At 34.6% G+C, this 23,304-nt stretch overlaps 1 protein-coding gene and 1 long non-coding RNA gene across 2 annotated transcripts; both read right to left on the minus strand.

Moving 5' to 3' along the window:
- Nucleotides 1–15,746: 15,746 nt before the first annotated feature.
- Nucleotides 15,747–17,553, minus strand: LOC143597170 (uncharacterized). Its single transcript, XM_077075753.1, has 5 exons — nucleotides 17,407–17,553; nucleotides 17,047–17,323; nucleotides 16,707–16,945; nucleotides 16,128–16,634; nucleotides 15,747–16,061 (listed from the first exon to the last, which is right to left on the minus strand). The coding sequence occupies exons 1-5, from the start codon at nucleotides 17,551–17,553 to the stop codon at nucleotides 15,747–15,749; spliced, it is 1,485 nt and encodes a 494-aa protein (XP_076931868.1).
- A 32-nt stretch (nucleotides 17,554–17,585) lies between these two features.
- LOC143597171 (uncharacterized) lies at nucleotides 17,586–21,637 on the minus strand. The gene is made up of 3 exons (XR_013146844.1): nucleotides 21,363–21,637; nucleotides 17,979–18,125; nucleotides 17,586–17,933 (listed from the first exon to the last, which is right to left on the minus strand). It is a non-coding gene; the product is annotated as an uncharacterized LOC143597171 (long non-coding RNA).
- Between the last annotated feature and the right edge of the window lie 1,667 nt (nucleotides 21,638–23,304).

Here is a 23,304-nt window from a genome sequence, read left to right on the forward strand (position 1 = left end):
TGTCTAGCAGTATTCCAGACCAGACGGATAATGTTGAACCGAACCTCAAGATTAACTATGACATCATAGTTAATAGGTGAGCGACGGATGAAAGCCAGCATCTCACCAAAAATATCCTCGTCAGCGAAGTTTGTACCAACAAAAGCACAAATGTTATGCCCTTTGTCGTATGGGATTAATAGAAGATATTGTTCTTGTTGTTGTTGTTGTGGCTCAGCAGCAGGAGGATCTTGATCCATATTGTCAGCCATAACTGATAATATATAACCCGAGATTTAGTAAAATGATCAATAAATAATATTAATATAAATGAAAATTTATAACAATTAAAATATTAATATATAATAATTTATAATGTCATTCGTTAAAATAGGCTAATTCGTTATAACGAACTAGTGGTTTGTTATGACGAATTGACTAATTCGTTATAAAGTAAATAATATGAATTAATCTTAACGAATTCAGAACGAATGGACTTTGATTCGTTATCATTGTTTTTGAAAATGTTGATTCGTTAAGCTTTAATAATGAATTGAACACGAATTAGTTTCATTTCGTTACCATATGACGAATGGTCACTAATAAAACTTATTGTTTGACTAATTAAAGTCAAAGTCAAATTAGAAAGAAAACGAACAGTCAAAATACCCGTCTGGATTCAATTAGAACATGAGTAACGATGTGAAGCCAAATGAATGATATCAAGGATCTCGGAAACACATCGTACTATAGTCAGTAATGTCCATTTGAACCAAATCATGGATTAACTTAGATAAATAGCAAGTTATATGAATAACTTAAAAAACCGATTATACAAGCAATTAATTAACCATGTAAATGTTTATCAAAACTGACGAAAATCATTGCGTTTGAATCCTCTTTACCGTACGATTCAGAATTGATGATCAAAATCGGGTTTCGTTAAGGTTGAGTTTTTCTGAAAAATTTGTCTAGAGTGTCTTTGCTTAATTGAGAAGAAAGTGAATAGTGAAATGAATGGGTTTCACGAATCCCTATAAGCAACAGTTTGACACGGTTTTCAAAGTGACGAATCATATGATTCGTTTAAATTTGAAATAACGAATCAACTAATTCGTTATCATATATAAAACACGTGGCACACGAATTAATTTAAATCGTTAAAACTTAACACAAATTAATAACAAATTAGCAATAATTTGTGCTTAGTTTGTGCTTGTAATTCGTTAAGTTATGTATAACGAATTAAGATCATTAATTACATATTGGCGGAAGCGGATTAGATTAACGAATTGAAATGTAATCCGTTGTAAATGACCCCAATTCGTTATTCATAAATAACGAACCAGATTTATTTAATTTTAAATGAACAAATAAATCAATTAAATAAAAGAATATTTGAAATAATAAATAAATCAATGAAATCCCGTATCCCGATGATCAAATACCTTAACGACATTTACCCAATGTGGTAAATTGTAATTCCTTAACGTGTTTTACGTTCAAAAACACTTAACTTAAAAATATTAAATAATATGTAAAAGAAAAAATAAAATCTTGTTGGTATTTTGTCTTTTTGTTTCAAAATATTTACAAGTAAAAATATCCGAAAATAAAACATAACTCTGAAAATAAAATATTTTAGAGTTTTTGTATGTTTTTCAAAAGCAGTACATATTTTTGGATTTTTGACGAGTTTAAGCAGAGAATCATATTGACCAAATTGTCCTTCCATCACAGTTTTATATTTGAGAGATATTATGACTGGCGTTTAGTCAGTCATTGATATTGTTGTCACCGTAAATCTTATAACAAATTTTCAACCGCATCTGTGATATGATTAAACTTGCATGTTGGTTTTGGTATGTGTTTTAGCTCTTCTGATTAAATACATGCCTTTCTCATGGCAGTTTGAATGTGCACAATAACGTCATATATAATGTAACAAAATATAGTGTGTGAGGGAGGGAGAGGTGGTTCGGGGTCGACTTTATCAACGTTATTGAATGTGCCACAATAACGTCATACCAAATCGGATACCTAATATCGGGTGCCAATTAGGTACCGACTTTTTTGACGTTTCGGGATCTATAAGGATTTTCGGTATTAGTTTGACAATCTTTTTAACTTTTAGCGAAGAAACAGTTTAGTTGCTTATGTGCGTGCAGGCTTTGATTCGATATGATAGTTTTTGTGTATTTTAACGATAAATGTATTGTATTCAAATGATTGTATTGACAAGAAATGCAAACTTATGTATGAGCTTAACTAAATTTTGTTTGAACGGCCAATTGTCTCCGTACGGCGTAACCCAATGACAAAAAACAACCGCCAGCTAGTCCAGCTATGCTGAACGGAGCTCTTAAACGACTCCAAGTTATCTCCAGTTCCGAGGAAAACCCACACGCCAAAGACCCACTTGTGGTAAAACCTGGACGCCATCGAGATCAAACTGGAGATCACAAAGATCATAGTCTTCCTTCATTAAGCCACCCATGGCCCCTTCAAAACGTTGTTTGTGGGGTTTGAACTTGGATCTCCACTGAAAAATCCAAGCTTCTTACCACAATATCACATTAATTGTATATCTGAATATCCAACCTTGTGAGATTTATGGTGGAAAGTGAGAGAAAAATATATATTGAACTTATTTGTTGGTCTATCGTAGTATTGGTTATTGAAGTTATCATTGTTTTAACGTGACAATTGGGCCATCGGGTATACTCTAACATCTAACATAAGTTAAGATAACATGACACTTTAAATATGCATAATCACTTCTCGTTAGTGTTAAGTTTGCTAAAAAAAGCCCATGCATTATGCTTTTTACGGTTTAAAAGGAATAATATGTGTTAATTATGTAATTACTAATTGATTTGTTATTTTATTTATGTATTATTACTAATTGATTTGTTATTTTAACGTTGTTGAATGACTCTTTTGGCTTCTTCTTTTTTTCTTTTTTTGTTTTTAATCCAAAAGTAGTACTATATAAACTCACATTTTATTATGATTTCAAATCAAATAATCAAATAATCTTTATCATCATCAATACTCTAAAAATTTTTAAACAATGTCTTCTTCATCATCAGCATCTTCTTCTTCATCACCATCCGACTCCGACATCGCGGATGAGGTTTTTTTCAAACAGTTGTAGTCACAGCCCAAGCTTTTCTACAACTACAGGTAGGGATGAGATCGGGACCGTGCCCGTACCTGTACTCGAAAGTACATGTACCTAAAATCAATAAATCTTGGTACCCATACCCGTACCCAAATTTTATGGTATGGATACAGGTACATGTACTTTGGGTATGATACTCGCTTTGGTATCCCTTTGTTCTTTTTTCTAAATCTCTCCACTAAACTAGGTATCGGTAACGGTACGGTACCGACAATCAATTATGAAATAAAAATATACGAATACACAATATATGAATATACACATATATTGAGAATGAACTTATTCAACTAATATATATTATGTTTTGAAAATCATGCTTGAAAGTTAAGTCATGAGTGTTGTAAACCTAATAAAATCCCCTACATATTATAAACGGGTACAAGTACTCACAATACCTGTACCTGTAACCGAAAGTACATGTACCGATAATCAATAAATTTGATACTCATACCCAATAGACACGACACGTACGGGTACAGGTCTGGTACAGATACGGGTACTGAACAGGTACAGGTACGGGTATTCGGGAAAAAAATCTCATCCGTAACTACAAGTGCCGCCATGAACCCGAAAAGCTGCACTCAAACACAAACGGCTACGCGCTCATTCAATGCTTAATGATGACTATTTTAAAGAAGTGAATCCCACATATACGTGCGATATATTTAAGCGTCATTTTCGAATGCACCGACCATTATTCTTGAGAACACTTGAAGATGTGGAAAGAGTGAATCCATGGTTCCGACAAAGGTATGATGCGACGAATTGGGTTTAGCGTCTTACAAAAATGTACAATGGTTATTTGAAAATTATTATTATTATTATTATTATTTATGTAATTAAACTAAATGTTTGATATTAAATTAAAAATTAATAGGAGTGACATGAATTTAATTGGATTAAATCATTTTCTTTGGACGAGATAGAGTGAAAGAGAGAAAAGTGAGTGATGTGAAGTTTATTGAGGTTTTTTTTTTCTTTAACGTGAACCTTGTGAATTCAGATTTATTTAGTCAAAATTAGGGTTGGCAATTTTGACCCACTGGGTTAAATGAGTTGTATAAAAATTTATATGATGGGTCAAACTAAAAAAGAAAATAACTGAAACGGATTGACATTTCTTGGGGGTTTTTTATGGAACGAGATAAGCGGATGAAATTTCTTTTTATTTTTACTTTTTAAGTTTTTGATTTATATTTTGAGTTATAATTTTTTAATTATTTTTTTTGAATTTCTTGGTGAGGGGTTTTGAAATTGGTCAAAATGGGTTTAGATTTCATAAACCGCTCACCACGAAATTAAAAAAAAATAATTAAAAAATTATAACTCAAAATATTAATCAAAATCTTAAAAAGTAAAAATACAAAAAATTTTCCTCCGTTTTTCTCGTTCCATAAAAAAAAACCCGAGAAATGTCAACCCGTTTTGACCTGTTTCAATCATTTTTTTTTGTTTGACACATATGACCCACCATATATATTTTGATACAACTTATTCAACTCATGAATCACAATTGTCACCCCATAGTCAAAATACTGATAATTAGAGGAGGTATCAAATCATTTGATACATTTAATTCACAATGTTTTGAAATAAAATTTAAGCAATAGTTTTCCGGAAATGAAATATAACAGACAACAATCATGAAATGCAATTTTTTTATGACCTTGTATTTGTATTTAATTGTAGGTGATGAATTGGCTGATAACGATCTCACATTTTATCATATCTGTTTCGAACCCCGTTAGTTGTAAGTCGCTTGAAAAATGTTTTTCTGTCGCAAAACTCACATTTTTTTTCTAGATACTCAACATTTCCGTTCTAAACATCTTTGTAACATTTGATTGGACTTTTAGGAACCTTTTTATAGTAAAAACCCCAATTATTGAGGTCACCGGAACCCTAGAACCATCGTCAGAATTGGTTGTCGGTGCTCAAGTGGTGGTGGCCAGTTGGCGGTGAGTCATTTGGTGTTGGTGGCAGTGTTCAGGTTAAGTTTTCTGGCAAAAAATGTGATTTTTCCAACCAAAAGCATTTTTACAGCGATCTATAAGTGATAGCGTTAGGATTTTATTAGTCGCAGATCGCTGGAAACAAATATGTTAAAGGATGGGACCATTAGCAGTCAATTTGTTAATTGGGACCGGCAACGACCAAAAGATGATAGTTGAGATTAATAAAACCAATATACCTTATTTATATGATGCACTTTCTTTATTTTGGTGATCCAGTTCGACCCATAACCCAAGAAAATTACGCGAGTTAACAGAAATCCTAATACTAAAAAATAATAATGCCGACTGAAAACAAATATTTTGGGTCCAACATGACAGTCATTAATGTCATATAAGGTGATTGTTATTACGGTACAAGACCAAATCTGTTGTAATATATTTTTGCTCTGATTGCTTTGACCGCAATCTCTTCACTTTCCTTCGTTTTTTCCTCATGTTCATTCACTACAACATAAAAAGCCATAACATAGAGATTTAAATTAATCAAATGTTTGGTTGAATGCCTCATTTTCTCTAGAATGTTAACCGACTCCATACCCTACCTTGGTTCCCCCAATGACATTGAGATTTATGGACGCTTTCCTCCTCTCTCCTTCACGTTGGCTTGCTTGCCCATTATCAAGCGGACCTCACCCTCCTTTCTACCCCATATTATATGAACCTCTTAGTTGTAACACCCCGGCTTTAAGCGGAATACGCCCGGGTGTAACGTACAGATCACTCATAGCTTGTAACACTATTAAAACAGTAATAATTATATAATTTCATTTCATAACATAACAAGTACACAATTATTCATAATTAAAAATAAAAAGAAACACTTCATCAAACAATAAATAAGTTCTTTATTCAAATATCCTAAGGTATACTAATGATCTTCATCCTTAGCATGCCATCGATTCAACCTGTAACACGTTGAAAATAATATATTTGTCAACAATTAAGTTTGTGAGTTTTCATAAGTTTTTGAGTATACATATATATAAAAGGCACGATTCAACATTCGTAATGTAATAAATATTCAAGCGTAAAATAAATGAAATCAATTAATGTCATCCTCCCGTTCCTTTAGCCAAGGCTATAGTAATAGGGGAAATGAAAACCACCTTACGAACAACCGAAGTCGTAACGTTAGATGGCGTAGGTACGTCCCGTCGGACCCTCCCACTCTATGTGTATGTGTATGCTGTCACACCCCGACCAAAGGCGGCGGAACATGCCGAGGTGTAACGATGGCCCATAAGCACATGACACTATTAAAGCGACAATATTTAATAAACTTATTTCATTTCACAACATCGAAAATGTCATATAACAATACTCATAACAAGTCATAACAAAATATAGCAAATCAAATATTGTTCATTTTTGCTAATATCCTAATGGTATTTGTGACGTTTTCTTCAAGCATCTAAATCAACCAAGATGTAAACCTGTAACATTTCATAAAATAAAGTTTGTCAACACAAAGGTTGGTGAGCAATTCATAAGTTTGAACTTATAGATATATAGTAAGAAAGATCCACAAAACTAGTATACGAAACAATAAATAAAAGCCATAATTCGGATAAAATCGCTAATAGAATTACGTTAGCGACACCTAACTATAAGGGGATACCAAATAGTCTAGAATTTAATAGATTATCGTTAATTGCATTACATTAACGACACCTTGCTACAAGGGGATGCCAAGTAATCTAGGATTTATGGATTCAAACAACCGAAAGCGATGCACACATAGGCATATAAGCATAGAACACCAAATCGAGCAAGTATTTAAGTAAAGTAAACAATAACGTTTGTGGTTTAAGACCCAAGTATAAAACATTTAGTTTAAATAAGATGAAATGTCACCCCCAAGATAAAAGATAGAAAACGGGGTATGAAAGTACTCACGTTCAAATAATAAACTTGAAAAGTTGATAATTTGGAGATTTGCCGGAACGAAGGGTTTAATGTATGAAGCCTAAATAAAAGAAAGTCTTGGATTTAGAAAGGTTGCCTTGAAGATCTTTAAATAAAATAATTGTTGCAAAAAGTAAACAATTTAAGTTCAAGGTTTAAAATGTAACTCTTTAAAAATTTAGAATAATAACCCTTTAAAAATGTAAGTTTGATCGAAACCGGGTTAAAGTATCTAACCTTAATATTTACTTAACCAATGTTAAGTAATAAGGTGGAAAAAAAAAATACTAAAATGCAATTTCCATTGGGCTAAAGATACTAAAACGGGTCTTTAACGAGTGTTCGGGTTGTTGTTCGTGTCTTGATAATTGGTCAAACCCAAAGTCAACTTTCCAAAATAATGAATGTTATGAGATAACTCAATAAAACTTTATAAGACTTAACCAAGTATGTAGATCTGTTGTATTAGAACTAACAACGTATGTTAAGCGGGTGTTCGGTTTTGTTGGTCCAAACTTTGTTATGAGATCAAATTGGATCCAACATTTCCAAGTACTTAAGAAAATAATTAAAATCAGTTTGTAAACTATTTTTAAAGAAATATATAAGTCTTGATAGCTAAAAACACACTTGTGTGTCTTAAGCGGGTAAAAATCGGATCGGTTCGGTTTCCATCTCACAATACGTTCCTTGATGGTCTCCACATGCCCAAATAACCAAGAACTTGTATAAATGAATTTTAGAAACTTAAATCTAACATAAAGCATGTTTAAAATAATTATTTAACAAAACTAGTAACAAGTTCGGTTCACGGTTTGGACTATTTACGGTTAAACCGAGGTTAGTCTCTACAATCCCCACCATGGAACTTCATAAACATGACAAACAAACTAATAAGAGCATAAGTTAAACATGGTTAGTATGTATAAACAAGTTATATATATATATATATATATATATATATATATATATATATATATATATATATCAAGAACACGAAGTTCTCCATGAAGCCTTGTCTTACGAGGTCCGAAACTTAACCAACCGGAGTCGAAGAAGTAACTACCAAAGGTAACAAGGGGTATTATTATATATATGTTGTACAACCATAACAAGTGTTAGTAAAGTTAGATGAACAAATTAGAAAGAAAGATTAAACTTAGTTTGACATTTGGAAGTCAAAACTTCAAGAATACTAAGAAAATAACAACCTTGAATCTATGGAGTTTGAGAGAGAATTTAAAGATGTAGCAAGAGTAAAATGAAGAATATGAGTGTGTATATATAGGGTAAGGGTCAAAGCTTCTTTGCAAGGTTCTCTTTTATATTTATATGAAAATAGGTTGGTTAAACAAACAAACAAAACACAAGAAAAATCCGTAATATGTGTGCAGGTCTCCCTAGGCGCCGTGCGGCCTCCCCTTTTCCTCTGGTCGCATGACGCGGCGTGCCCAGGTGGGGGGGTGGGGGCTGGCCCAGCTCGTCTTTTGTGGTTCGTTGCGTCCAGAAGTTCGTTTTGATGTAATTTGCTCGTTTTAAGGCCGTTTTCGAATCCGTAAAAGAGGTTTTTCAAATTAAACAAATGGGAATGATTTGGTAACATAAAAATCCAATATTTTATGTATCATTAGTTTTAGTTTACAAAGCGGGTCGGTTTACAACATAAAACAACACGAAAACGAATACAATCGAGACTCGAATTTGACAAATGTCACATATGCGTTTGCGTAATTTCCACCATAAGAATAGTAAACATGTTGCAAGCAAGTTCACGTATAATCATAAACAATATGCAAGAATAATATTAACATGTACGCTAATTGTGAATCGGTTTATAAATAAGCACATAACTAACAAGATAAAACTTGTGACATGCTACACCCCAAAAATATTAAAAGCGTTAAAACGGGGTTATGAAGAACTCACTTGGAATAGGGAATACGGCAATGAGGAGATGGTAACGATTAAAGCAACTAGATGGTTTCGCAAGAAGTCCCGATAACTTGTCCTAGTTATAAGGTATAAACAACATAAATATCTAAAGCGAAAAGAACGAACTAAACATGAATATAAAACAAAAATAGGTTTATATAGATTTGGGAATCGTTAAAGTGTTCACATAAATTTTATGTATAAGAAAATTTTATTAGTTTAAATATTCTTAAAAGTCACCATTATTATTATTATTATTATTATAAAAAGAGATTTATAATTGATTATATATATATCCGAAAACGTTTAACGAGAGTTTCTTTTAAGAGTTTCAACAGTGTTCGGATTTTTAAACAAGTGTAAACATTATTAGGTTTTAATATAATTACATTTTTAATTATAATGGTACACATGGTTAACAACAAAACAACAAAAAGGAAAATAAAATCACAAAACCGGACCAGGGGGGTTCGAACCCGCGCCCCTGGCCGGGTCTTTAGTTTTAGCAAGAAGTGCACTGGCCAACTGGGCCAGTGACTATTCGTTTAGATCATGAAACATAAAATATATAACCACAAACTCAGATAAATCCTTAAACCATAAGAACCCTAATTTGATTAACTTGTTTAATTCGTTACAGTTGATAAAAATTGATTTAGGGCTTTTGATAAGCACACAAATCTGATCCAAAAGCATATAACAATTACCTTAATTGGTTACGGATTGTACGAGGACGAAGAGTTAGGGTTTACGGCCAAAATACGAATTCAAACGGGACTCCGAACGGCTTCTTAGATGCACATGTCTTATGGCTTTGCTTCGTGATAGTGAGATGATGGTGTGGAGCAATTTAATTGAGTTTTGAACTCGTATTTATAGGCTAACAAGGTCAATTTCAGTCCACGCTCATAATTAACGAAAATGATTCGTATTGACGTGATTAGCTGTCAATTACGCGTTCTTTCCATAAAGATGATTTTCGTGCATGTTAAGGTTCAAACTAACTAATCAAATCCCGTGATTTATGGGTTGATTGAATCAAAAACTGGAAGGGGGGGGGGTGGGGTTGTTGGTGCGACGGGGAGAACAAGGGAAGAGGAGGGAAACAAAAATATTTTTGTTTAAATTGCCATCTAGTCCCTATAGTTTGATTTGTTGATCAATTGTTGTAAACACTATAGTGTAGGGACTAAAAGTGTACATATTAGATACTTTAAACGATCGAACATTTTTTATTAAATATGAAGATCCGACTACAAACGGTAATAAAACGTACGTAAACACGACACCGAAACTTGACGAATGTCACATTAGTTCTCATTCATATCCTCTCATAGTAATTGCCTTTATTAATGACAAATAAAACTCAATCCCAACGGGAAGACCCGAAACATTAAAACATGCATTCGAGTGTTGGATTGGTAAAAAACGTTTCATGGCTATTTGGTGCTACTTAACTAGGTTACCCAAATATACCCGAAAATTTTCAATTTGTGTTTTTATTTTGTTTCTTGGCCCATGTTTAGCTATGATTCACTATAATAGCTTCGTTACATATAATAGCTTCGTTACATGAAAAATGAACTCAACTTTGAAATTTGAAATATGTATTTGTTGATATTATTTATATTTCATACAATATGAAGTTTCACCTTGTCTTTTAGATTTATATTATCATAAAACTCTATAAATTTTAGATATTTCAAACATTTATCATAAAGATAATATGTATGTAATATATCATATTATATGTATTTCAAATAATTCTGCTTATTGTTCCAGAGAACATATATAATGGAGTTTTTCTAAAGTAATTGAATAAGAGGTTCGGGTGGGGTTGGTCAATTATATTCAAATCAACAACCAACATCTATGAATTTGTGTATGCAATCAAACAAATCAAAAGAGCCAGGTACTAGGGGTAGGCGTCCGATGATCTAGGGTCGTGCAAGTGGTGGGTAAGATGGGGTCAGTCAATGGGTGAAAAAGGTTGAAGATATTTCATTTTAAAAAGGAAAAAATATGATTTGCCCCATGTGAAATATGGGTGGGAGACCATTGGACCATTACTTCTTAAATTATGCGTTTGGCCCTTCACAATTCCCCGTCAGGCTCATTATGGCCCCTGTCGTTAGTTGATCATCCTTTGACTCGTTAAAAAATGATGAAATTATGTTTATACCCCCCCTCCCCAATTGGGATTTGTTAATACCCCACCGTCATCTAAGTGAGCCAGCAAAGAAGTAACACACTTGAAGATGTTGTTAGGAATTAAATGGTTTTTGTTCTTTGTGTATGTTTGTGTTTATCGATTAGTTGTGTGGATCGTATTTGTAGTATAGGATAATGTAATGTTTTTACTTGTAATTCTAGTGTATTTTAAATATTTATAGCTTGTTGTTTCTTATATTACATGATTTTTTTTGCACATTAGCTGTCATGTTGCAGCCATGATGAAATTGAGAAGGATGAAGTACTTTTGGGAAAATATGAATTTGAGAAGGATGCAAGGCAGGTTGACAATGAAGCATGTCAATTGCAAGACAAGGAAATGGGTCAATTGGAAGAACATAAATTGCTGGCTTATTTAGTGCAAGAAGATGAAATATTCAGACCAAATGAAGGAAATGAAATGGAGCCGGGTCATGATTATGACCCCTGAGGTTTTGAAAGCAACTTATGACTATACTATTGAGCCGGAGGAAGATTACTATCACGATCCATATGAAGCCGACCCCGTGTGGGACTCTGACTGGTCAAATGATGATTCTAATTGGAAATAGCAATGAACTTGATTTCTAGTCTTGTTTGCATTTTAATTGTAGTGCAATGTGTAACTTTGAATAAGTTATTGTAATAAAAGTGTTTGCAAGAGATGTTGCTGCTAGTGTTTGATTTAAGTTTCTTTTGACTTGAAAGCATTTTTCAAACCATCACAATCAAAATGCCATACAAACCATAATTGTCAAACATTCCAGTTAAATATGTCATAAAACAAACTTAGAAAACATGCTACAAGTTTTAAAAGTGTCATACAAACCATAATTGTTTTGAAATTGCCTACCACAAACCAAACACATCCACGTCATAACAGGTCACCTTGTTGACTTCATTAGGGTTGACTTGGTTGTGGATCTCCTTGCGAAGACATGATTTCTGATCCGGAGCTTGTGACTGCATTTGGTTGTGGCATGCAAGTCCTGATGTTGTGTCCATAATTTCCACAGTTTTTACATTTCACACTCTGCCCCACCCTAGTTAGTCTGCCTCCTGTAAAAACACTTATTGAACCTCCTCTATTGTCAACTTCCACTTCTTCTCTTAGCTGCCATTTTTTTTTTCTTCTCATCATGTGCCTTCTACCTGTTCTTCTTTTGCCTCCTATTCTATGTGAAAACAAAACAAATAAAGTCAGACTGCTTAGATGTTTAATAGTTGTTGCACATAACATACTACTACTTACTTGATTATGATGTTTAGGTGGAGTTAATGTTGTTAGGCATTCTGAACGGGTCCTCATATCAGACCCCGTGATTGCCATGATTTGGTGCATATACACTTTCTTCCAAGTGTCTAACCAATATGCTTCATCAACCCACTTTTCCATTGGACCAACATGGATGTTATTTTCTACCATGTCAAATAGAGCTGCAACCCCATGTTTGCATGGCATACCTGTCAAGTCCCACCTTCTGCATGTGCAGGTCCTTTTCTCCACATTCACAACACATTGGCTCCTCATACTTATAACCTACCAACATAGTCACCATATTAACAAATGATGCTTATAATATCATACTATCACAAATAATGTCATCTTTAATAATGTTACCTTGTAAATAGCTTCATACATCATCATAACTAACAATTTACTTGTTTCTGTTTGTATTTCATCCCATTGTTTGGTTGTATATGGTGTTAAGGGACCTTGGAAATTTCTTTCATTTTCCTCACATTCATAATCCTCTTTGTCATATACTCTCTAATATATTCTAAACACTAGTTTGAGGCCCGTGTATTACACGGGTAATTGTTTAAAATTTTAACTTTGACCATTAAGTGAAATAAAGTCAACGAATTGATCATATATTGTTAATACAATTACAATTAAATTAAAATTATAGAAATTACATAACTAAGATTACACAAATATGTTACAAATAGGTAAAAACTTCCTTAGAGCATTCCCAATGGGTTCTCTATCTCCATCTTTATATTTTAACTAAATCATAATTTCTTTAATTTATACATCATTTTTCAAAACTTCCTCCAACCCATTCTCCCTTCTCATCTCTATATTCTTTTTTTTTATTATTTTTTTCTCTTTATTCCATTTATAATCTTAACTTCTAACTATTTTGTTTTATTATCATTTTCAATATAAATTGATTTTCAATGTATATATATATATATGGTAGTTGGAAATGGAGTGTTTAGCAACACTCTAAATTTGGAGGCATCCTATATCATTTCACTAAAATTTAGAAACGAAGTTTGGAGATAGAGAATGGGTTGGAATGGTTATTTAGATGATTTTTCTAAATTTTAGAAATAGAGATATGTATGGAGAACCAATTGGGAATGCTCTTATACACTACATTTGTGATTGTATTAGCAGATATACGTTGTTTATCAAAAATCAAAATCTTTAATCCATGTCTGATTGTAACTCTTAATAAAGTAACATATATGCATGCTTATAACTCTTGATATAACCATATATAGTTATCCATGTGACAAAAAAGGTTCTCCAAGTACATACCAACTCTAGATAAATGATAATATATATCCTTGTTACTAATAAAAAAATATTCATACACATAAAATATCATAGCTTTTAATCAATTAATATGATGTCATTTGAGAACATCTGCTCATGTTTATAAAAAAACATGATTATCCCAAAAACCATATACCTGAACTTTGATTATATAATCATCCTTAGAATCTTTACAATTTGAAATTAATTGATCATGATAAATTTGTTGTCATTAATATTCTGTGTATGACAAAGAGAAATCTGCATTTTGTCTCCCTGGTTTATATCCACATTCTATGGGTTTTCCCCTGAAAAAGATTTTGCGAAGTTTGGGCCCCTGTGTTTCTCCGGCGGGTTCCTCTGACTCCTACCGTCAGTTGACCCGTCGTTGACCCGTTAAAAAAAGGAAATTACTTTATTCCCCCTGATTCGTTTATAACTACTCGATCTACCCTCTTTCCCTTTATGTTACCATCTCCGGCGATTAGCTCAACCTGTAATTGAACGGCATTATCGGGAGACCCGATTTATGGATGTCTCAATCCAAGTTAAGTCAATTCTCCTCGGGTTCACCTTCCAAGCCTTGCCGTGCAGATGAGGTTTGTGTGAGATGTTCATGTGGTGCCGCGACATGTTACCGGATATCCAGGACCAATGCAAACCCGGGGCGTCGATTCTTGTGCTGTGTAAGTTTTAATTACTCACGAATTAGGGTTCTACTCTGTTAATCGATGATGATTTGGTCTGTCGTGTTGCTTAGGTCAATTTTAGAGGTAATCTGTGAATTGTGAATCGAATTAGGGTTGTTTGTTTGTTGATATATTTAGTCCGTTACAGAAGGGGATTTGTGGATGGCTAAAATGGGCTGATGATCCCACATGCCCTAGTTGTGAAAAGGTAATTCAAGCAATGGTGAAGATGATGAACAAGAAAGATGATTTTGCAAGAATGAAAACCAAAAAAGTAACAAGCTTGAAGATGTTGCTAGGAATTAGTTGGTTTTTGTTCTTCGTTTATGTGTGTTTTTATTGATTAGCTGTTAACATTGTCTTTGTAGTATGTGATAATGTAATCTTTGTTGTTGTTATTTAAGTTTATGTTAAATTTTAGAGCTTCTTGTTTCATCTATTTACTTTAAATTTGTGTTCCACATTATCAGTCATGTTGCAGCCATGATGAAACTGAGAATGTTGAGTTAGGGAACAATGAAATTGAGAAAGTGCCGTTTGACCAAGACAAAAGTCAAATGGAAGACAAGGAATATCAATTGGGTGAAGATGAGTTGATAGCTTATTTAGTGCAAGAAGATGACTTATTTAGACCAAGTGAAGAACATGAAATGGATCCTGGTGATGATTATGACCCTGAGGTTGTGAAAGCAGCTTTCAAGTACACCAGTGAGCCGGAAGAAGTTTACTTTCATGATCCATATGAAGACAATCCAGTGTGGGACTCTGACTGGTCAAATGATGATTGTCATTGGAAGTAACGTTGTAGTTGGTTTCTAGTATTGTTTGCATTTGAATTGTACTTTAATTTGACATGATTAAATCTATTGTAATGTTTGCATTGTTTGCCTACATGCTACTAGTTTTAAAAGCATTAAACAAAATACTGTCAAAATAGCATACAAACCATCATGTCCCAAATCAAACACACATGCTACAAGTCTTAAATTGTTTCAAACACAAACCATGACATGGTACCAGAAAGTTCAAAACAAAAGTCTTAAATAGTCTCAAACACACACCATCAATCTAGCTCAAACACAACTTTATGGTTGACATCATTATTGTTGAATTGGTGCCCTGCAAGTTCTGATGTTGTGTCCGTAACCTTCACATCTTCCACAACTTTTTTCATGCCCCAACCTGGTAAGTCTTCCTCCTGCAGAAAACACTTGCTGAACCTCTTCAATCTTCCTCTTCCTCTTCTTGCTAGCTGCCAATTTCTTCTTCTCACCTAGTGCCTTCTACCTACTTTTCTTCGGTCTGCCAATCTGAGTATGATGTTTAGAAGGAGTTATTATTGTTGGGCAATTTGAGGGTGTCCACATATTAGGGCCTGGTATGGGCCTGATTTGGTGATTATACACCTTCTTCCAAGTGTCTAACCAGTAAGCTTCATCAACCCACTTCTCCAATGGACCGACATACATGTTGTTTTCAATCATGTTATATAGGGCTGCCACAGCATGTTTACATGGCATACCTGTCAAGTCCCATCTCCTGCACGTGCAAGTTCTATCCCCCACATTCACCACACATTTGCTTCTCAGACTTTTAACCTATGAGCATATTTGCATATTAACAAAAGATTGATTGTAATATCATAGTCATGCAAATTTTCATACCTGGTAAGTCACATCATCAACCATCATAACCGTCAATTTGCTTGCTTCTGTTTGGATTTCATCCCATGCTTTTGTTGCTTGCGGTGTTAATGGGCCCCATGCAGTGGCTTGCATCTTCTTCACAGTCACAATCCTCATGGTCAAATACTCTCTAATATACTCCAAGCATGTAATGATCGGCTTGTCTCTTGCTCCAACAAGTTGCTTGTTGAAAGATTCACAAAGGTTGTTCAGCAACATATCACTTTTTGCCCTTCCTGAAAAATGTGATCTTGACCATCTAGCTGTCGGGATCTCACTAAGCCAGAGAAATATATCAAGATTTGTTTTCTTAATCTCCTCCATTGCCATGTTGAAGTAGGGGACAGAAGTGGCCGATGCTGCCCTATAAAACAAGCCTTTATACAAATCTCCCCTCCAGGTTTGCTTCAAGTTCTCATGGATGTGTCTACAACAAAACCGATGCTCTGCCCTAGGGAAAACACTCTCAACTTCTTGAATAAGTCCCTACAACAGTCAAATCACCATAATTAGTGTACATGAGTTAGCCTATTACAAATATATCCTATGTGTACATACCTTTTGTCGGTCACTTATGAAAGTAAAATTGGCATCATGAGGCAAGTCAAGATCATCTCCAAGGAGATCTAAGAACCATTTCCATGAGTCTATGCATTCGGCTTCCACTATTGCAAAGGCAACAGAATACAAGCAATTGTTACCGTCCGTCCCGACAGCAGTCAAAATCTGTCCGGGGTATTTAATTTTCATAAAACAACCATCCAACCCAAGAAGTTCTCTACCAATCAATTTAAATCCTTTAACCAAAGTAGCATAACACACATATATCCTTCTAAATTGCCTTGTTTTTGAAGGTTAGGGTTAGCACATGGTTCAACATCTAATTTAATGGTACTACCTGGGTTTGCTTTAAGAAGCTCATCAATATAGGATCTGAGATGGGTGTATTGTTTGGTGTGGTCACCATCCTTCCTTTGCAAAGCTATTGTCTTTGCTCTTCTCATCTTCGATTCAGAAAGTTGTACTTGATGCATCTGCTGGAATTTGGCCTTCAATTCCTTGGCAGATAAGTTGGGGGTGGTTTGTAGCTCAAACTCAATCTCTTTGGCAATAGTAGACATTGTGTACAAACCAATTGTTCTACTTCTGAGGCGGTCGTGTTTTCTAGGAATGGCCTTCACACACCATTATCCTCAACAGATTGTCTTGAGATGTGCAGCGTCCAAGGGCAAGTGGGTTTCATTTCCCTTTTTTTTACCTTCAACTTTTCCTGACTTGACACATTTGACCCCTCACCAGCAACCAAATTAGGATTGGTCCCCAAACAAATCACCCTAAACCTTAAAGGATCATTCTTCTTGATATACAAATCTCTTCTAGCATGAATAGCATAACTTATTATCATTTCATTCAATGTTTCCTTTAATGGTATTAACTGACCAACATAAAATGGACACTCATCATCATTATTCCTTTCCTTACCTTTGAACTTTCTTAGCATACTATTCAAGACACTCAAGCGCTCATCATCAGAGCTCTCATAGGTATCCATGCAAGGATTTAAACCATCATCATCACTAATATGATCAGCTGCTGCTTCTACCACATCAAAATCTACAATAGCTTTATACAACCTCATGTCAACTTCTACATCCTCCAAAGGTGTTTGAAAGGCAGCCGTATGCTCAGGATCACTTTCATCTGATCGATCACTATCATAACTGTCATCATCTTCCTCACTAGAACTATTTTCATCACTCTCTTCATCAACACTTTCACCACCCACTTCATCAACACTTTCACCACCCACTTCATGGACACTTTCACCACTCACTTCATGGTGACCACTCACTTCATGAACACTTTCAAAACCAAAACCAGGTACAAATCCAGAATCATAGACCACAATTTCAGTACCACTAGTCCTACCATGTTCTACAAAAATCTCAACAATGTGAGTACCTATACCATCACTACCTCTAATTATCTCACAAACATCTTGAAAATGATAATCTTCAACCAACGGCTTTAAACCCAAGTCCAAACTAATACACGGATGTTTGTAATGAAAACAACAAGTTGTACCACAACCATAATGTAACTTACAAAGTATTCCAAGCAACAAATTTTTACGAAATTCAGAAACTTGAACTTCATCAACGTAAGTGATATTCCCCCCTTCGTATCTTCGCTGCCCCTCGGTAGCGAAATACCCTCCATGGAAAAGTTTTATGGTGAACGCATGTGAATAATTGTCACCTATAACAACATTCAACCCGTTAACAACAATCAAACAAAATAACGAAAATTTTGAGCAAACAGTAAAACCTTACCATATAGGTCATACTGGTCACAATACTCACTGTCCGGCCTAATAGAATACGAGGTCGACATTGCGATGTGTGCAGGTGACGTTTGATTTCAACGGTGAACGGAAAAATTAGGGGTTCAATGTTCGAACGGTTGGTTTGTATTTGGGTGTTTGGGGAAAAAACCCTAAATAGGGGGTTTTATTGAATCAGGGGACATAAATAGCGAAATGTCTAAATTACCCTTCTGGATTAACAGTCAACGACGGGTCAACTGACGGTAGAAGTCAGAGGAACCCGCTGGAGAAACACAGGGGCCCAAACTTCGTAAAATCTTTTTCAGGGGTAAACCCATAGAATGTGGATATAAACCAGGGAGACAAAATGCAGATTTCTCTATGACAAATTTTAATTGACTTCATATTTTACAATAAAAAACTATATAATCAAACAACATAAAAACCGAAAATTTAAATACAACAAAATGATTTGTTTATTTCATATGAATGTAATTGCCAAGAAAATGAAAAATACATACTAACATTAAAGCCATGTTCATTAATAGTGATTATTATGAGTTAGAAGAATATTAGAAGATTTAAAGTTACATAAAGTGAAGGTAGTGATTCTTATTTATAATTGTTGAAAGTAGGGCTGTCACTTTTACCCGTAGCATGAAACCCAACCCAAGAAAACCCGTACCAGAACCCAAACTAACCCGACCCGAGAAACTCGAACCCAAGAAAATACTAACCCGAACCTGAACCGAAGTAATTCGGGTTGGTTCTTAGGTCTGAATTATAGGTTTCGGGTTAACCCGAAAACTTTTAGTTTTAAAATCATATGTATTTTTAGGTATAAAGGCTAAGCCTTAGCCGCTGACGTTATCAGGATTTAGTCCAAGTCGATTTTTCTCATTCCACATATTATGAATCAAATGTTTATTGTTTATTATTTTGAATATAAACCATAATAAACACTTTAATTAACACTTCAAAATTCACTAATCGTCTCTTGTCAATCCATATGGAGAATACCTATTATATGTAGTAATGGATATAGTTGGAATAAACCTACATTTTAATGTTATTTATTGAAATGACTTAAAAGATAAAGACCATATATGAAAATTGGTTGAAAAAAAGGTGAGGAGGGTTATGGTATTGACAAGTGGCAAAAATGGTAGGCTTTTATTATAATAGATAGATGTTATGATAGACTTGTCCCTTGCTCCAACCAGTTGGTTGTTAAAAGATTCACATAGGTTGTTTAGTAAGATATCACTCTTTGCCCTTCTTGAAAAATGTGATCGTGACTAATATTTAGCTGGGATTTCATTAAGCGAGAGAAACATATCAAGATTAATTTTCTTAATCTCCTCGATAGCATTGTTGAAGTAGGGGACAGAAGTGGCAGATGCTGCCATAAAAAATAAGCCTTTATGCACATCTCCCTACCATGTTTGCCTCATGTTTTCATGAATGTGTCTAAAACAAAACCAATGCTCGGCCCTAGGGAAAACTCAACATCTTGAATGAGTCATTACAAGTTTCAAAACAACATTTGGATGTACTATGAGTTTGCATATAATGTTAAACAAAACTTAAATCGAGACATACCTTTTGACGGTCACTAATGAAGGTGAAATTAACATTAATAGGCAAGTCAAGATCATCTCCAAGGTTCGTTAAGAAACAACTCCATGACTGTGCGCACTCAACTTCCACTATTGCAAAGTTAACTGGGTACAAGCAATTATTACCATCCGTACCAATAACAATCAATATCTGACCATGTTACTTCCCTTTCATGAAACATCCATCCAGACTTATAAGTTCTCTCCCAATCAATTTAAAACCTCTACTCAAAGCAGCATAGCATACATACATTCTTTTGAATTTCCTAGTTGGACTGCTAGGGCTAGAACATGATTTCACAGCTAATTTTACAGAACTCCCAAGGTTTGCTTTTAGAAGATCATCAATATACGATCTGAGGTTGCTGTATAGTCTGGTGTAGTCACCATCCTTCCTTTCCCTAGCTACTGTATTAGCTCTTCGTACCTTGTCTTCGGAAACCTAGATCTGATGCTTCTGCTGGATGTTTGTCTTTAAATATTTGGCATCTATGTTCGAGGTTGTTTCAAGCTCAGATTCAATCTTTTTGGCAATTTTTGGCATGGTGTACAGACCGATATATCGACTTTTTAGACACTCGTGTTGGTTGGGCATGGTCTTCATACACCAACTATCTTCAAAGGAGGCTCTTAAGACGTGCATAGTCCAATGGCAAGTGGGTTTCATTTTCCTTTTTGTTACATTGGTCTTTTCCTCACTTGTCACATTTAACCCATCACCAGCAACCAAATTTGGATTGGGCCCCAAACATATCACCCTATACCTTAATGGTTCATTTTTCTTGATATACAGATCTATTCTACCATGAAGAACATAACTCTTAACCATCTCATTAAGCTCATCCTTTGTCGCTATTAATTGATCAACATAGAAGGGACAATAATCAATTAAATTACTCCTTAGTTTCCCCTCGAACTTCCTTACCACACTTTCTAACACACTCAGACTCTCATCATCCAAGCTCTCATAATCATCCATGTATGGTTTTAAACGATTTCCATTAGAAATATTATTGGTGTCTTCCTCCACATCCAAATAAACAATAGCCTTATACAATCTCATGTCAACTTCTACCTCCTCCAAAGGTATTTAAAACTCAGCTGTATAATCCTCCTCCTCAACACCACCTCCAGCATTACTATCACTCAAATTATCAGCACTTTCACCGGGTCTTGTGTGTGCCACTATTTTAAAAGCACTATTAAATCCGGAAACATGTATCGAATTGTTTTTGCCATGTTCTACAAAAAATTCAACAACGTGGCTACGACCTCTAACCATATCACAAACATCTTCAAAATGATATTCTTTAACCAACGACTTTAAACCCAAATCCAAACAAACAGAAGGATGTTTGTAATGAAGATAATAAACATACGGATTTTTGTATTGTAACTTTTCAAGTATTTGTTCCAACATCCATTTACAAAATTTTTCGACCTCCACATAGTCAACAAAATTTATCTTACCTTCCTCATATATATTTTCTGGCTCATTTAAGAACACGCCTTCATGGAAAAGCTTTGTAGTGAAAATCGTGAAATCATCACCAGTAACAACCATTATTCACTCAATAACAATAACAATTTGAAGATCTTGCAAACATAGTACACAGTATCCACTAGCGAACAACTTTTCGGCCATTGACTGGTTGACAATTGAAGTTTCGATCAACAAATTACGGAGTGGCAATGTGGTTTTTTTGGCCGACGGCTATGATATGACCAAAGTAAAAACCTAATTCGAGGGATATAAACGTTCATCAAGGCATAACGAGGTAAAAGACGGTATTGCCTTTGCTCATCAACGGTCAAAGGATGGCCAACTAATGGCAAGGGCTATACCGAGTATGCCAGGAAACCGCGAAGTGTTAAAACGCGTAATTTAAGAATTATTGGTCAAATGGTCTCCCCTTCCATATTTAATCGGGGGAGTCATAATATATTAACTTTTCCTTTTAAAAAAAAGGTGTGGTACCAAAACCGAACCGAAAACGCTTTTAATTCCTCCTCCTCGTAATAATAATAATAATCCCCGAAAACCCTAATTTCTTAAAAAGAGTTTGATCAATGGATTTATCAAAACTACCTGATTCCCAACGCCAAGAACTCGAACAACTCCAGAAACAATTTCACGAGCATCAACAACAACAAGAATCTTCATCTGCAGCAGCCTACGATTCATTTCATCAACCCTACGTTCCATCGCAGCCGTACGATCCGTCTTATTATTACAATAATTACCCTGAACGTTACGACGCTAATCCTTATTACCAAAACTATTACCCTAATAATAATAATAATTATCACCAACAACAACAACCACCGCCGTATAATGCCCCCCTAGGGTTAGGGTTCGGGCGTCCCTATGCTTTTAATCCTACTGCCGCATTTTCCCAGTTTCCGATGCCCGGTGCTGGCCATTTTGATCAGGCCCATTTTCCTCCTCCGGTATGTTGTTTATTCTTTATTGTTTTTGCAATCATATAGTTATTATTATTGTGTTGTAGAAACCGGCACCCTATTCAAATATACAAATGTTTATATTAATAATTTTCAAACACGGATTATGAAAGTAGGTGCATTTTACGTGTGACATTATAAAAGCACTGAACAAGTTGTGTTATTCGAGCTTGTTGTGTTGTTACTTATTGTTGCAATGAGAGACTTTTACTTTAAACATGGTAAATGAAATGCATCTATCAACTGTCCATGATATTGGCGACACTCGCTTAGGGATGTGAAACATAATTTCTACATGTGTGTGTTTCGAATTTGGATGTCATATGATTTTTTTACACTGCGATATCACTTATGAAAGCCTTTTCTCTGCAAGTATATATTACATACATGTATAATATTTTGATGGACTCTCATAGTTCATGATAGTCCATCAGAGTGCTTATATGGTGATTCGTTGTGTAAATTTGAAGCAATGTGTATGTTCTCTTTGTATTTATTTGTGCGATTCTCAACATGTTGTTGGTTAACAATATTAATATCACTGTCTTTGATTGACATAAAAGGGCTTAGGTGAAGATAATAGGAAAAAAGAATGATGGGCATAAAATGGTACTTGTCATAGTCAATAGTTAAAAGAAATCAAGTGTGGCATAAATTGAAATTATCAATTAAGCTCACATCATGCCCATGTAGTATCTAAGAAGGGCATTAAGGGAGCGTTTGGATTTGCGTTTTGTTTCTGATTATC

The sequence above is a fragment of the Bidens hawaiensis genome, unplaced genomic scaffold (assembly GCF_021521415.1).
Source record: "Bidens hawaiensis isolate Kalapana, Puna unplaced genomic scaffold, B.hawaiensis_p1.1 tig00047692_1, whole genome shotgun sequence".
Lineage (NCBI taxonomy): Eukaryota > Viridiplantae > Streptophyta > Magnoliopsida > Asterales > Asteraceae > Bidens > Bidens hawaiensis.